The sequence below is a fragment of the Excalfactoria chinensis genome, chromosome Z, assembly GCF_039878825.1.
Source record: "Excalfactoria chinensis isolate bCotChi1 chromosome Z, bCotChi1.hap2, whole genome shotgun sequence".
Taxonomy (NCBI): Eukaryota; Metazoa; Chordata; class Aves; order Galliformes; family Phasianidae; genus Excalfactoria; species Excalfactoria chinensis.
The window spans coordinates 46,953,251-46,969,689 of NC_092857.1; the positions used below are offsets into that span (position 1 = coordinate 46,953,251).

At 35.9% G+C, this 16,439-nt stretch overlaps 1 protein-coding gene across 9 annotated transcripts in view; it reads left to right on the top strand.

The window, feature by feature from the left end:
* The window catches only part of PAM (peptidylglycine alpha-amidating monooxygenase), a 119,745-nt gene that overhangs the window by 42,468 nt on the left and 60,838 nt on the right, over positions 1–16,439 (top strand). For 7 of the 9 annotated variants that reach the window (XM_072360225.1, XM_072360228.1, XM_072360231.1 and 4 more), the window contains exons 2-4: positions 7,370–7,879; positions 8,940–9,060; positions 13,035–13,092. In XM_072360225.1, the coding sequence (XP_072216326.1) occupies positions 7,788–7,879; positions 8,940–9,060; positions 13,035–13,092 (271 nt within the window). In that variant the 5' untranslated portion in view covers positions 7,370–7,787. Of the gene's footprint in view, positions 1–4,068; positions 4,140–7,369; positions 7,880–8,939; positions 9,061–13,034; positions 13,093–16,439 lie in introns of all 9 variants that reach the window. The other 2 variants (XM_072360227.1, XM_072360230.1) reach the window with 1 other exon arrangement.

A 16,439-nucleotide genomic window follows, 5' to 3' on the forward strand; every position in this document is an offset into this window, starting at 1 on the left:
GCTTTTCCTTTCTTCCTATTATCATTTATTTAAGGAGCATCAGGGCCTTTTGGAACAAGGAAACACTGCAAGATTAGTTTTGTATTACACTCACAAACTTTATATATATATATATATATATAAATGAATGAGAATTACTTGTGTTACATTGATGGAGCTAAAATGCTCAGAGTCTGAGTTTATCTACATCCCTTATGCTCCAACAGTCTATCTTAGAGGGTAATCTATTAGCTCAGAGTGGAGAGTATCCTACTACAGCAGAAGGCAAAACTGTTCTGTTTTTGTTACCGTTTTCTGGGGAATGGTGGAGTGAGGAGGAAGTGGGGATGGGGTGTGGTATACCTACAACCCTCTTTCTTAGATTTCTCTTAAATATTCTAGACTAATAACTAAATGGTAGTTACTGCTTCACTGTACTTCTTTAAAGGTGGTTCCCTCCATTGTCTCCATCTAACAGTGTCTCCTTGCTAAAAGATGCTTGTACAGGTGGATTTGCCTGGGTTGTGCATAGGGGCAGTGAGATGTCCAGGCTGTGAGTGGACACACGTAAAAAACCTTGCTCTATGTATGGTGGTGCCAGGATGGGAGAATGTCACTAGCAATAATTGATGCCTTTCCCTCGTAGCGGCACACACTTTCTTGTTTCCTTCATCTTTTTCCAGTGCTTGTGTTCATCTCTTGGCGTTGTGGGTCAGTTCAACTCAGCAGCCTAACAGGGTTAGGTGAAGGGAGAAGGGGCATCCCATGGTGAGGGGAAGGGAGTACCTAGTGGAGATGCTGCCTGGGCCAGCATGGTAGGTCACATGTTGCCTTCCAGCACATGTCCAATTGCTTGTACTTCCTCTTGCTTCGTGCTTTGCTAGAACCAGCCAGTTCAAAACAATCTAAATAGCTACATGAACTAACTCCTGCACACTGTGACTGAAAAATGTTGCTTTTGTTCTTGTTTGACTAGATGCACAAGGAAGCAGGATTTGAAGTTCTTTCTGGTGAAGGAATATGCAGTGATTTTAATTCATTGTTCGCACATGATGTGTAATTTAACTTAAATGTTTTTAATGATCTCTCCTTTGATTTATCCTTGGAGGTTAATCCAAATTCTTGAAAGTTTTTCCCCTTAGTAAATTCTTTTTTTCTCCACAAAAAAGGAAGATAAAGGGCACTTCAATGAACCTTTATCATTACTGCTCTGTGCTACTGATAATGATCTTGATACTAAAATGAAAGATGGAGGTTCTCGTGTGCTTTCCCTTTTAAGCAAGTAATTAGTGCCTTCCAGCTTGTTCATTTCTTTTCAGAATATGAAATCAGTATTTAGTTAAGATGTCGTCTTTCAGTGAAAAGTGTTGATCTTCCTTGACAAGAGAATTTTACTTGTATGATGGTTGGACAAAGCAGAAGGATTACAAGGTGATTTATTGTGAATAAAATACATTTCAGATGTATTTAAAATGCAGCGAGGGCATTTTAAATGTGCTCTCTCTGGTCTTCAGGTTTGTGAGGGGGTTCGACTTCAACAAGAAGGAAAGGACTTTCTCCATTTCACTCTTTCCGAGGGACTTAGGGGTCCTGATGGACAAAAAGATGGACGTGAGCCAGCAATGCGCATTTGCAATCCAGAAGTCCAACCATATCTTGGGCTGCATCAGAAGAGGGGTGGTCAGCAGGGCAAGGGAGGGGATTGTTTTCCCCTGCATTGTGAGGCCCCATCTGGAGTGCTCCAGGCTTGGGGTCCCTCATGCAGGAGGGATACAGAGCTGCTGGAGCAGGTTCAGAGGAGGGCCATGAAAATTATAAGAGAAGATGAGGGAGTTAGGCCTGTTTTTCTTGGTGAAGACAACGCTCTAAAAGCCCTCATTGTGAACCTCTGGTTACTTAAAGGGAAATAAACTTTTTTGCATATAGATAATGATAGGACAAGACTTGAATGGTTTTAAACTAAATGATGGGAGATTAAGAGTAAAAACCTTGAGAGGGTGGTGAGGTGCTGGAGCAGGCTCAGTTCTGGGCTCTCTTCAGTTCAGGACAGGTAGGGAACTTCTAGAGAGACTCCAGAGGAGGGGGCAGCTAAGATGATTACGGACCTGGAAACATCTCCCTTTTGAGGAAGAGCTGGGAGTAGGGACTAGAGAATAGAAGGAAAACAGAGAAGGGGATGTTATTGTTATAAACAAGTACCTAAGGGATGGGTTTCAAGTGGATGGGGCCAGGCTCTTCTTAATGGTTCCCAGTGCAACAGCAAGGACCAACCAGTCAAAACTGGAATATACGAAGTTCCATTTGAGCATGAGGGAAGTCTTTAGTTTGAGGTTCAAAGAGCACTGGAACAGGTTAACCAGAGAGATTGAGAAGTCTCCTTTCTTGGAGACATTCGAAATCCACATGGACACTTTCCTGTGCAACCTACTGTATGGAACTTAGTTTAGTGGGGGGTTGGACTTTGTGATTTCCAGAGGTTCTTTTCAATCCCTACAGTTCTGTGGAAATAATGCTTCATTCAATGAAGAGCTCATATGTGGTTAACAGATCAGCAAAATAGCTCAAGATGAGTTCAAGTATTCAGGTGGTCAATTGTGTTTTTTTCTTTAGTACTACTTCGTATGGATTTTCATTTAATACTTATCACCAAATAAGGGAAAAAACATATTGTCCAAATTCCATTTATCTTGAAAACCTGCGAAATATAAATCCATTTAGATATCATCCAGTTAAACTTCTGTAGTATACAGAACGTTTGAGTTGTAATTCTTTATTCAAATGCTGTACTTCCGCTGGAATCAACATTAGTTTTTATTACCATGAATGTTTATTTTAGCACTATTCACACTACTTACAGCCAGTCAAACTGTAGAAAAAATTGTTCATAAAAACAACAATAAGAGCAGTCTTTTTTTTTTTTTTTCTTTTTTCTTTTTTTTTTTTTCCCCTTTGGTATCAGTATCTGAAAAGATCTTCATAGCAAAATGTGAGAATTAGCGAAATCTCAATTAAACCAAGAGTCCAGTTATGTCTGACAACTTATGAAGATAAATCTTTTTAAAATGAGGGTGATATTACACACAGTTCAGTTGCTCCAGAAGCAGAGGATTCCTTGTCATCTGCATGTTTGCATCATTTCTTTTGTGACTGATATGTGGCAGCTAAATGTACACTGACCAGTTGATCTGATGGAAGATGAATATGCTGCTGGGGCTTGGGGGAAGGAGGACATCAGCTTGCTTAACCAATGCAGTGCACAGAGAGAAAGAAAATACAACGCAGCATGTGATTACAGTGGATGTGGTATATGGTGGAAGTGCATCAGTAGTTAAATCAGAAGAATGGTTTGATTAAGTCTAATCAGAAGCAGCAGTTTCTGTAGAAAGCTCCATAGTTGGTTATGTTTTTTTTTTGTATGGTTTATAATTATGCTGGATATGTTTTCCTGGAAAACTGCTTGAGTTGCTTCAAGGAAAGTAAAAAGTTCTATGAAATACAACATCTCAAAGGTTTTGAGAGTTTTATAAGCTGGTAAGTGTATTATTTTAAAGCTTAGTAAGATGTGACATAAGTCAGGGCATTTCATGCTTTCAGAAAAAGGAATCACTAAATACAGGACTGCATTTAGTGGGCCCATACAGCTTTTAATGCAATGCATGCCTACTAAATGCAGTCCTGCATTAGTAGGGCTCTGTTTTCTGTAATCGTGAGTTTATTCTTTTTCCAAAGAATTATAGGCTCTAAAACCAGCTTATTTGGGGAAGACTTTTCCGGTCTTCCTGTCATTTTCTTACAGCTTAATTCCCCTGCATGGACAGTGACATAATAGAGGTAATGGAGACCTATGTGGAAAGAGAATATTCACTATTTGTTGCCAAAATCCTTAGAAACAAATTCTTGGTACCATCTATCCTTTGTGCCTTTTGTCTTCCTGATATTGTAAGGAATGCTTGAACTATCACAACTGTTACTGAGAAATCTTGAGCTTTGCTAACTATTAAGTAGAAGACATACATGCCAGAAGAGGGCTAGCTTGTCTTTCTGTGAGTGTGAGCGTTTCTTCTGAGGATTTTTCTTTTTTTTCTGAAGGACTATGTGATGATGAGAGCAAAACATCATGAAAGAGAATAAAGGAATACTTCCCCGCAGCCCCCCAAAATGTAAGACTATGTAGTAGGTCGAATGTGACACTGTATTGCCATATTTGTTTATTCTTATTTTGCAAACATTAATTTCAGTCTCACTTCTAACAGGTTGCGAAGGTTACCAGATATAGTTAACTACAATCTAAACGTGGCAAACTTGCCTTGCTTAAGCTTCATGTTTAGTGTGAGATAAAACATGGCCGCCCCTGCATTAGCTGAAAAATTGATTCATGTGTGCTATAGCTGGAGACTGAAATCAGGTTGTCCTGGCTCAGTTCCATGATTTCAGTGCATGAGAATCATGAAACAAGATTCAGCTTTCAGAACTTACTGCCTTTGAACTTTCAGATCAATACTCTTTAGCTTTGACAGCCTTCTTTTTATTTTTCCTTTGAAGGCAGGGAATACTGAAGATGAGGCTTCTCCTTGCAGCAAGTTGAATTTGTACTCTGTGTAAAATGACTAAAATGAAATGAAGAAGTTATTGCAGTATGCTTTATAAACTTGTTAATACAAGGCAGTTAGTTTTCTGTACTTGCATGTTTTTTATGCCTTCTACTATTTTTGTGTAGGACATGGTGGATAAAACAATATGCTTATATTGCTCAAGCAGATTTCCATCTCTCTTTTGTCTCCTTTCACTATTTTGTTGTTAATTACATCTTTTTTACTTCCCTTTTTCTGTTCCCTTGGGAATTGTTACTCCAAATTGAAAGCAGAACTGTGATATCAGGATGTCCATGTAATGAACTGAATTAACTGTGTAATCTTACTGAATCTCTTATCCTCACTTTTTTCCCGTCCTAGTCTGTTATTCTTATGTCATCTCTCCAGGTGGGGGTCAGAGTAGTTTCCTCCTCCTTACCCCCAACCCCCAGTGTTAACCTAACATCATACTGTGAGGACAAGCAGGAGCCATATGTTGCATGCCAGATGCATCAAACAAAGCATGAATATTACAGATGAGGGAGGACTGTAAATGCTCATGTTTCTCCACGGCTTCCTTTTATTAATCTACATACTAGGTAGCTGCTTGTAGCAGACTTGTTATAAACAATCTTAGACTTTCCTAAAGCTGGAAAAAATATTATTTTCATATTTTGGAGTGTGAAAAAGCTTTTCATATTCCAGAAAATTAACTTAGAGCATTGATAGCAATATGTACATTAAAATCCAGTGTATTCATTCTGCCTGTTTTCTTTAGAAGTCTTGCTTGTCAAATTAATTGATAGTATGTATTAAGAATGAAGACATAATTTCTTGTGCAATATGATTTAAAAGAATAAGTCCCAGCACTTCCTACTTTGTTACTGCTTAGCATATTTGTTAAATAGCATTTGAAACCTTATGGTGTTTTTTTCTGCAATTCAACAGTCAAACAACAATCTAAATAGCTGAAAAGTTGGTTAATGTGTCTGGGGACACATTCAGTATTTTTCTAACCATTTTATGCTCCCAGTTATTATAGACGGAAAGAATAGAAAATATATTGATGAAAATCTATACAGAGAGAATTGCCACAAAGGAGCAAAAGAATCAAAGCATAATGGTTGTGGTGCATCAATACGTATTTTTAACTTGCTGGGTGGAAAAAATGTGCAGCCAATTCAGTCAGTATTGTGCAAACCACTCTCATTTTTATTTTTTTGGAGTGATTTGATTTTAAGCCTAATTGTTAGGAAGATGAGTGTAACTTGGTTTTCAGTTCTTATGAGAAGTAATTGATTTTTTAATTTAATTTTATTTTTGTTTTTGTTTTTTTTATGTCTGTATAAAAAAAATCTTATCGGTGTATATTTGTTTTTCTGTCTGGGATAACTAGTTTTCCTTTCTTATATGGAAATATGCTTAAGCAGTGTTAGAATTTTCAGATGGCCTATGAAGATGCTACTCTGTTACTATTGCATAATTATATCTTCATGCAAAAAGTAATGAAGCTATCCATCTTTATAGAGGTCTTTACATTTCATTCAGCATCTTATTAAATAATACATATATTGAGAAAGAAAAACTTCACTTTCTGTCATAGTGCAGTCCTTAACATGTTTTACAGTTTCCATAGTTAAGTACTCAGAAGATGAAGATGGTAGAACTGAAGGCTTAAGAATTTGCATAAAGAAAAATGATTAGTGTTGTATCACTACTCATGAATGATTTTGGGCAGGTTTGGTGTGTTTTTAGCAACTTCAGATCTAGGAGTCTATTTTTAGTTGGTGTGACTGAATCTTTAGTCATCTTTTAATGAAGAAAATATTCAGCTTTTAGAAAGGCTAATTAAGTCAGATTCTAAAATGTGTGCCTCTTGGACATTGCTCAGTGCAAATCTATTGTGGCTGGTACACATGCAAGCTGCCAGTGTGGATTTTAGTTACATTTTGTTAATGTTTATTTTAAATAGATTAGTAAGTAACAGATTTGAAGGGTTGATTTTCTTTATGACTTTGAGATCTTTCTTTTTACATAGCTGTAAATGCTGAAAAACAAACTCAAATGTTAGCGTGTATTTTCAGTAATGCACGCTTCTATTTTCTAACGTGCTTCAAAAAACCCTTGTGAACTTGTGAATTTGAAGCATGTAATCAACCAGTATGGCAAGGTAGGAGCAGTTAAGGTTAAAGTTAATAAAAGCAGTTTGAATCGTAATGTCTTAAGTTGAAATTGCATTAATGGAAGAACACACAAACAGTGCACAAGTAGCATAAAGCAGTTGTGTTTCAGTATTTCTGAAAACAGTTTGTTAGTATCGGTTATACAATGCAGTGCATAAGCAGCAGGTGCATTAAGGACAGAATGGTGTAGTATTGTATTTTTGTTTTTAAAAATAAAGTATCCCAGTCTGCTACAAATGCAGAAACTTTTAGTGATAGTTCATAAAATTTATAGAGCTTGCTTTTTGCTGTACCAGTGTCTGACTCTTATAGCTGCATGTAGGACACATTGTACTGTACTGTTGTATATTTGAATTACATAGCTTTGCATTTTTGCATATTAACATTTTATTATTATTATTATTTGTTCTGTTTTGTTTTTATTTGTGCCATTTAAAATGTATTCCCATCTGAGTTTTGTATGTCAATATTGAATGTATCAATTTCTGACTCTGGATGAGTGAGGTGGGACTAAAATGAAGGGCATTCTTTCCTGGTTTTGCTGTTTCAAAATGTTTCAAAAACTCTCAGCAGTGATTTGCTGAGAACTAATGGTGTAACGTGTTAGTCATCCTTTATCCGCTTCTATTTTTACAGGTTCTGAAAGATGACTGATGCTGGTTTGTGTGATGCCACTGGGTGTCTCTGGCACCATGGACTGATACAGAACACACAGATCTAACTGCGCAACCTGGGGAGGAAGCATCAGTAGTGCTACTTCATTTTGGCTCCTTAAGTGGACAAGGGCACAGTCTCATCTATCTCCAAGGGAAAACTCTTCAACAGATTTTTACAGCTAGTAATAAAGACAACATAGTATCATCTACCTTCCCGATTTACAGTGCATCACCTTCCAAGACAGATGGTCTGTCAGAAGCTGGAGGATGCCTGCAGAGCACATAATAATGAAGTAATGAATTGATGCTGCTGCTGCCTAATAGTCAGGATCACAGCCGATAGAGCTGCGCTGCCCTTTTTCTGCTCCCTTAATTGGGCCAGGAACTGTAGGGTGGACATGGCTGGCCTCATTAACAACCTGCTGATACTGGTTCTTGTTCTACAAAACATCTGTTCAGGTTTCAGAAGCCCACTTTCTGTCTTCAAGAGGTGGGTTATGCAGAAAGACCTTATGTTTTGAGTGCATGCTTTCTAGGGCTGCCATCACTTTTATATAGAAATACAAGAAATACATGAAAAAGCATGTCCTAGATTAAAATGTGCATGTTGTTTGTTTGGTTTTGCTCACTTGTTCTGTGGTCTACTTGCAGAATTTGGAAGTGGCACTCTCAGTATAGAGAGGGCAAACTCTTTTTTTCCACAAATAGCTCTGTAAAATAGAAGTTAAGGATGGCTGTCATTGGGATGATGAAAACAAAAATGAATACACTGTGTTACATAGTGCCACAAATGTTTTTGAGAAGTTATACCGTGAGTAAATAACATTTTCCCTGCTCTTGTTAGCTTGCAATGTAAAAAGCTGTTCCAATAGCAAAAAAAAAAAAAAAAAGTTAATCATCTTAAACTACTTAATCCTTGGAAACATTGGGGTGGGAGTAAATATAAGTGACTGTAAGATTACATAGGCAAACTTAATCTAGTTAATTCAAGAGAAATAACCTTGTAACTCTCCAAAAAAGTGTTCTACTGTATTGTTTTTCATTTTTCAATTTTTTTATATATATATTTTTTTGTAATTTGCCCTCAATATAGGGCAAATATAATTTGCCCTTGATATTTATGTAAAGTTCTAAAACCTCTTTTTTGCTTCTCTGCTTGCAGTGGGAATTGCTATAAATGTCATAGTATTGGAAGTTAAATAAAAAAATTCCATTATTGAATTATATGGCAGTTACATAGTCCTAAACAAAATAACAGTCTGTCTTGCATGATTAATAGTACTTGACATATTCTAGTGAAGTAGTTCTTTATCTGCACATCTGTGTACCTAAGACAGTTATTTAGATGAGATTAACACATCTGATTTTTTCACAGGAATTGCTTCAGTAATTGCTTGATAATGGAGATGTTTTTGTGGCCTAATGAAGGAGTAAAATTTCCAAATTGTTCCTGGAGTCCATTCTTTGTTGTCAGACTTCTTTACTATTTCTAAGACAGATCTTTTAAAAATATATTAAAAACGTATTTATATTCCCTCCTTATTTTTAAGGTATAAAGATGCTACTAGATCTCTTTCCAGTGAATGCTTTGGGAGCACTAGGCCAGTGATTTCATTTCGACTATCAGATTTCACATTGGACATTCGTATGCCTGGAGTGACACCCAAGCAGGTGAGAGGAGTATAGTTTTTCTTTTTGCCAGTTATCGTGTTTTCTTTTTCAGGGGGCTAGAGAAACAAAGTCTTGCCTGAAATGTCACTAGTGTAAGGTGAATGAAGAAAATGGCAACTTTAATAGACATGTGCATGTCCAGCGAGGAATAGAAATCTGAATAACAGTTTCAAAGGTTAGAGAAATATTTTCACCTGGCCAGTTTTATTTCTAATGTGTTGATTTCTTACAATTAATTGCTAGAGCGTATTGAAACAAGAAGTGTGAGATTTATTAAAATGAAAGTTCCACAGTTGTACACGTAAGAGAGAAGGTTAAAATTGCAGTTTACACCAGATGGCTTCCCAGTACAATTTTAGTTGCAGTAAATTGAATGTTACTGCAACTTTGACAAGCTGAGAGACAATGCTAGAAAGCATCTTTACAAGAATAATACTTTTGTCCTAACATTCTAAAATGTTAAAATATTCCAGGAAGTAGTATCAGTGTGCTCTTTGTGGTTTGAAGTAGCTTATCTTCTACTGAACCAAGGCAGCAAACGTAAAAAATTAATTTTTAACATCAGCTTTTTTAAGATTCACATTAAAAGTCTAAAATTCTGCTGTGACTTTCAGATGTAGCTTCATGTGGTGAGATAAACAATGTTTAATTTTTATTTTCTGTGGTGAGGCAATGCAGGGAATTATATATGTCATTAAAAGATATGTCTCTTTAAAAGGGCTGTCGAAAGAGCAGGATGTTGTCCTGCAGAGAGGGATGACTCATTGTTGCAGATAGCATTTTAAAAAATAGTGAAGGGAAAAGAGGCTTTCAGTTTTTTGTGGAGCAACCCCCTGGAACCTAAAATTTAGAGTAAGTGGCATCATTCCAGTAAATACAAACAGTTATAAGAGTTTCTGTTGTATTTTATTTGTCTGCAACAAAATAGTAAGCATCCCTTTTAGAGAGAGTGAAAAGTGCGCTTAATTCTTCAGGGTGAACATTTCTAATTATGTAAGTTCCAGTGATGTGGCCTGAGGAATTATTAGTTGAAATGTTGGGAATCATGCATGAAGGTGTCAGTCTCTTCCTTGTCCTATTCAGAAAGAAAAAAAGGCAACACCATCAATGGTGGGATAATTGTTAGATGGGAAATATGCTTACATGTCTATATCCAGCAGTGCTTATGGAGACAAATGTTATTCTACAGTGTAGATTTATGAGAGGGATTGGGAAGGCAGACAGCAACAGAAAGCAACTTGCCACACTAGTTCTTAAGAAGATAAGCAAAACTAACTCCTAACCTCATATGCTCTGTCTCACCTCTTTTTTTTTTCTTTTCCCTTTCTCCTTTCTGTCCCTTCCTTCTCCCACGCTGACCCACTCTAGTAGCAGGAACTTGGTTCCTATTTATACAAGTTAAGCACAATGTGCGTAGTGAGAAGAAATGCAGGAAAGGCAATCTTTCTTTTCTTTAAATTCACAGAAGGAGGTGACCAAAAGCGTTTTAGTGCCATTAGTTTGCTATTGTGACATAAGTGGAATGGACATGAATTATCCTCTTTAGAGAGGAGATTGTTCTGTAGTGGCCTCTTACTAGCTCAGTCCTTTTCATGGATCTCTTAGCCCTCTAGGTGTTCGTGTGCAGTTTCAAGGCCTATTTGTGAGTCTGTATCTAATCAAGAAAGATGCTGAAGTGAAGCAGTGAGCAAGGAAAAAAAGAGCAGTTTTTAAGATGTAGTGGCAAAGGATTTCTGGAGATGTGCTGCTGTATTGGTTATGACTGCATTTAGTTCCTGAGTTCTGAATCAAAGCAACTTATGTGAGGAATGATGATGAAATTACTAGAGATGTAAATTAGTTTAATTGTGGAGACAAAATCAGTATCTTTAGAGTAACACCTGTGTGTTCTGTGCTGTCTGTTCATCATGCATTTTTCTATGAAAGGAAAACCTTACGCTTCAACTGGATCATTATGCTATTATGTCGTGCAAGAAACTTTTATTCAGATCATCAGCTAGGTAACCTAAGGATCTGGATGGTGTATTCTTTTATGATGTGAAAGTTTTCTATTATGTAATGTTCTTCACAAGTGATGTGAATTTGGTAGTGCTTGTGGAAAGGCTTCAAAGAGAACGATTGAACAGCCCAAGTGACATGCTGCTCAAGTAGCTTCTTCATAGCATCTCTGTTGGAGCAGCATTGCTGCTGTTGGCTTGAGAACTCTTAAGTTTCTAAATGAAATTCTGATTCCAAGCTAAATAGAAAATAAACTATTTCAATTTCTGAATTGCTTTTGTATGTTCTGTAAATGCGTATACCTGGAGTTTACAAAGGCACTCAAATCGTTTGTATCAGCTGACCTGTGCTTATTCTTTCCATCTTCATGCAAGCCACCTGTACAAGTTTATCTATGGAGATCGCTGCTTTGTGTAACCACATATTGTTAGCACCATTGTAACTGTCATTCCTTCTCAGCTGCATTTAACTGGTTAAGCCTATTTGCAGTGCTTTTTTTTTTTTTTCTTTTCATTAACCTGAAGTGTTTTGTAGCAGAAATTTTGTTTTTATCTGTTTTGCTGAATATTAGTGAAAGAGGACCGTCCTATTGGTCTTGGAGTTCATGGTTGTAGTGAAGTACCACCAGTATCTTTTTTTTTTAAACAACCTTAAAGCTGAAAAATAATGTTTAAATTATATAATAGCATAGCTGTCAACCTACAAGCCATATCCCTGACCTTATAGTGTAATCTCTATTACATCTAAATAAAACATGGAGAGGAATTAATTCATTATAGCAATGTTGACATCCTACATAATCTTTGGACAAATATCTCGGTAAAGCAACTAGTGTTTTTTTTTCTACGACATGCTATTGTAGGGAACTGACCTCCACCTAGCCGATGAGAATAAAGCTGATTCCATTTTTTGCTTTCCATAGTTCGTATGCATGTAAAGATAAATAATTTTGTGCTGTACCAATGATTCACTGTTTTGCTGATGAGTAATGAAAGAGCTTTTCTTTCCATAGATTTGCCTGGTTTTGTTTTCAGGGGCATTATTTTATGTTCCAGCGTAGATTTCAAACCTGGGTAATATTTGTGGCCATTGCTCTGAGTATACTGTTTTTGTGTTTTAATTGATTTTTCTTTTTTAATCCAAGAATAATTCCAAAGCTGATGTGCTGAGTGCTTTCAACTCAAAGTGTTTTAGGTTACTAAGGCAGCTGTAACATCTCTCAGAGGTCATTCTTGATAGGTTTTCTGCATGGACTGCCCATTATTCTGTATCTCATCTGTACTGTTCATCCAATTGCTCCAGGAAATTGCTAGTACTTTACAATGTTTAAGCAAGAAAATTGCAAATTGATTTTATTATTAATTTTTTTAGTTAATTATGTTCTTTGTTTTAAAGGGCATCTGATGTTTGTTATAATGTCCAGGGGAAAATATTTTTATTGATTATCATATAATTAGATGCATGAATCACAAATATATTTATTCCTATGATTGCTGTTACAGTGGCACTGTACTGTTACCCTTTGGTGTTCAGTTATATGCATCTTCAATTAAGGGGACCGTGATAGAAAAATCTTTAGCTCTGAGATACTCTTTATCCTTAGAATATAGGAAGTTTGTAAGTACTGAAAGAATATGACTTGTAAATACTGAAGGCTTGTAAATACTGAAAGGATACAGAAGCTTAGTAATTCTTATTGTTTTTACATGTCACACATTGATTTTATGCAGCTTGTTTGGATGTCATCAGTACTTTTACACCTTCAAATTTTTGCTAGGCAGAGAGTGTGGTGTTTGTTAACCATTGCAAATAATTTCAAGGCCAAGACTTATAAGTGTATGATTTCTTAATTCATATTTTTTTGTATTTTAGTTTTCCCCCCATTCGTCATCTGAAGGAGTTTTCCTACTTTGTTTCTTTTCATTGCAATAATGCCCTATTTTAAGGGAATTTCTGTTTTTTTTGTCTTTGAGCAGTCTGATACCTACCTCTGCATGTCAGTACCCCTGCCAGTGGACGATGAAGCCTATGTAGGTGAGTATTGGTTAACTGGAAGAGCTTAAGCAATCTATTTTGAAGAAGTTCAAAGTTTTGTTTTAAATTTGACTTCTATTGACTTAATCTTCTCCTGTCAGAGTTTCTAAAATGCATTTCGCGTGGCTAATACTAACTAACTAGAGAGAGCTACTTAGAGTCAAGATAACAAACTGTATCTGGAGAGATTCATGAGTAATCGTAGTTAAGGAGCTGCATGCAAATGCCTCTGGCAGTCAATATCAAACAGTACCATTTGTGAAGTATTGGCTTTCTGTCCTCTGGACGGATGCTTAATTCTGCTCCACTGAGCAGGCTGTTTATTTACCTGCTGGTATAGGCTGTAAATCCTTTGCACTTACTGCGAGCTTTGGATGCAGTAAGACTTTATTTATCTAAGAGGAAAAAACAAAACAAAACAACAACCAAAAGATAAAATAATAAAAATAAAGCAAAACCAACCAAAATTCTTCCATCCCTTTTTGTTTCTGTAAAATGTTGACTTATGAATAAGGTGGCAGAGAAACACTAGGAAATAGTACCAAAATGTATATGCAAAACAACAAATCTGTAAAGAGGGTCTTCAGTGTACTTTTGATGCTGTTTTTCTTGCCTATGAATTTACAGTTCTTCAGATAAGGAGAAAAGGTGATGATTTTTCTGACGAAAGTTTTGTTATCAGTATTCTCTTTATGCTGAAATCTATTTTTTCTTCCCTGTTGCCTTTTAGGATATCTGCTTTGATAATATGATGGAAATTCTATGGAGTTTTTGTTGTAGGGTATTGTGGAACTACTGTTCCACCTTAATTTCTGTGTGGAAATCCTTTGTAAATAGCCTGTCATTTTCAGATTTGCTTGTTACTTTATGTTAACTGAAAAAAAAAAAAAAAAAAAAAAAGGATTTTTTCAATGCTTTATCTGTGTACTCATTTAGTACAGAAGTTGTCTTCTAACCATGAAATTACACTTTGTCTGTTTGACCCCAGAGGAATAAAATTTAAACAAAACCAACAAAAAAAACACAGGAGTATAAAATGGATTTTATATTCATGTTAATTTTCTAATAAACTATACTTACGGTGCAGTATGTGCAGTTGACGCTTTTGCTTTCAAGTAATTCATAGAAGGGCGTACCACTAACCTGTTGCTTATGCAATTTAGATTTAGTGCTTCATTGAATAGCAAAATTGCATAGCTCAAATCTTTATTAGATTGCTGCACATTTACATCTGTCATTTGGTGCTAACCTGTATTAAGTCCATAAAAAATATTTCCTGTTATATGCATCTAGAAGTACTGACTAAAACAGTTTTAATAAAAGTCCAGTTTTCTGCAAAATCTTAATGTGATTCGTGCAAGACAACTCTTTTTTTTTTTTTTAATTTGAAAAGTGAACGTCTGTTCTTTAGATGTTTTGTTTTTATCAGCTTTTTACCAGATATTTCCAGCTTTCCAGTGATAACCATGTAAATATAATGCAAAGCAGTATAAAGTCTAGAAACAAAACCATTCTAGTATTTAGAAGGAGCTTTGGACTGCAAGAAGAACTTGACTGAAAAATGAATGAGAAAATCCTGTTCTGAGTGCATAAAGTTTTCCCCCCAAGAGTGCTGCACAAAACCTTTTATATTTGAATGTATTGAAAATAATGTAGAATTGCAGAACTGCTTTTTTCTTCTTTAGTCACTTCCACCAAAATAGATCAGAATATGGTCAGTCTTAAGCATGTGATCAGTTCCATCTGTCTTCAGTGAAGTCAATGAGAAGTTACTTGAGCTGAATGGATTTCTAATGTTAGAGTCTTCAGAAGCAACAGAAGTCATCTGTTCATCAAAAGAACTATATTGAAAGATATCTAACCGAAGAATGTAGAGTGTGCAAACTGACCTACCTTAAGAAGTACTGGAATAACAAATTACAACTTCTCAGGAAAGATATTTTATTATTATGGGCGTTATTACTCAAGAAACATGACAACTGGTGATGTTTTGTGTAATGATTTGTTATGAAACTTGATATTTAATTACTTGCATGGATTTATTTTTTGTTGCATAAATAAGCACAAAATTGACACACAACTGAATACTTATTTTTAAAAGGATCTTGTCTACACTTATGAATGGTTTAAGCAGAATCTGCATTCATTGGATTGGCAATAGATCGTGTAATTAACACTCATTCATTTCTGTGATAGCATTTGACAACTAACAGATGTACTGTTGCTCTAGTTTGCCATTCAGCTAGGTACAGAAAAGGTAATGTGTGTTCTCTGGAACTTCAAAACACCTATAGGTGTGAATGATACATAGAATGAAAACAGTAAACTGAGTTTCTGACATAGCTCAGTGGAAAATCTGAGACCAGAACCTATGTTTTGCCTCCAGTTCCATTTATTTACATAATACTGTCAAGTAAATTTTCTTATTTCTGTTTTTGTTTTGCTTTTTTCCTTTATTTTCTTGTTTGCCTCAATTTAATATGTCTTCTAACAGAGCCTGGAAGAACAAGTTTTTTTTCTATCAACAGAATGCAGCAAGGCAGTTTTGTTGAAATAAGACTTGTGTTTTTTTTTTTCTTAGTATTGCATGTAGGTTGTACTGCATGCATTAGTGAGTAGAAAATATTGTCCATAACTTTCCAGTTGTATTTGAGGACTTTGAATTCTGACTTCAGCTTTGTTTCCTGAAGATTTGAAACTAGCAGAGTAGCAAGGGGTATAACTTGATACGGCAAAGCTTGGAGGGTGCTGTACCAGCGATACCGGAGTGTACCATTTACTTCAGGGTCCATTCTCAGGCAGTATCAAAAGAAGAAACTGAGCAACACTTAAGGAGTGTTAACAAATTATAATGAGATACAGAGCAAGTTTTGCTCTAGAGGTAGGGGTATATCTGTATTTCTCCAGATGCTATTATCATCCATTGTGAGGGTCATACTGTCAAGGTGGAGATTCCCTTTTTGAATCAGTCTTTTTATGTCCCCAGAAGGGCTGGGCTGAAAGTGCTGTGAAACAAGTGTAGGAAGTAATGTTTGTTTAGGTTGATGTTAGGAAAACAGATTTTGCTGCTGTTAAATGAAATGGCTATGAGATTAGTATGCAATTGGTATTAATAAATGAGATTAGTATGCAATTCTTAAAGAAGTGACGATTCCACTTGCATTTGTAAAATGTATCACAGTTCTGTGTTTCTATATCTTGTTTGATTCATGTTTATGAATAAGATGAAGTAGAAACTAGATTGAGTCTTTAATGATACAGACATTGATCAGTACTGGCTTTTGACTACTGAGCTGTAGTGAGAGCTAAGGGGGATTCTACACACACTCTTAAGAAGTGAATCTGAC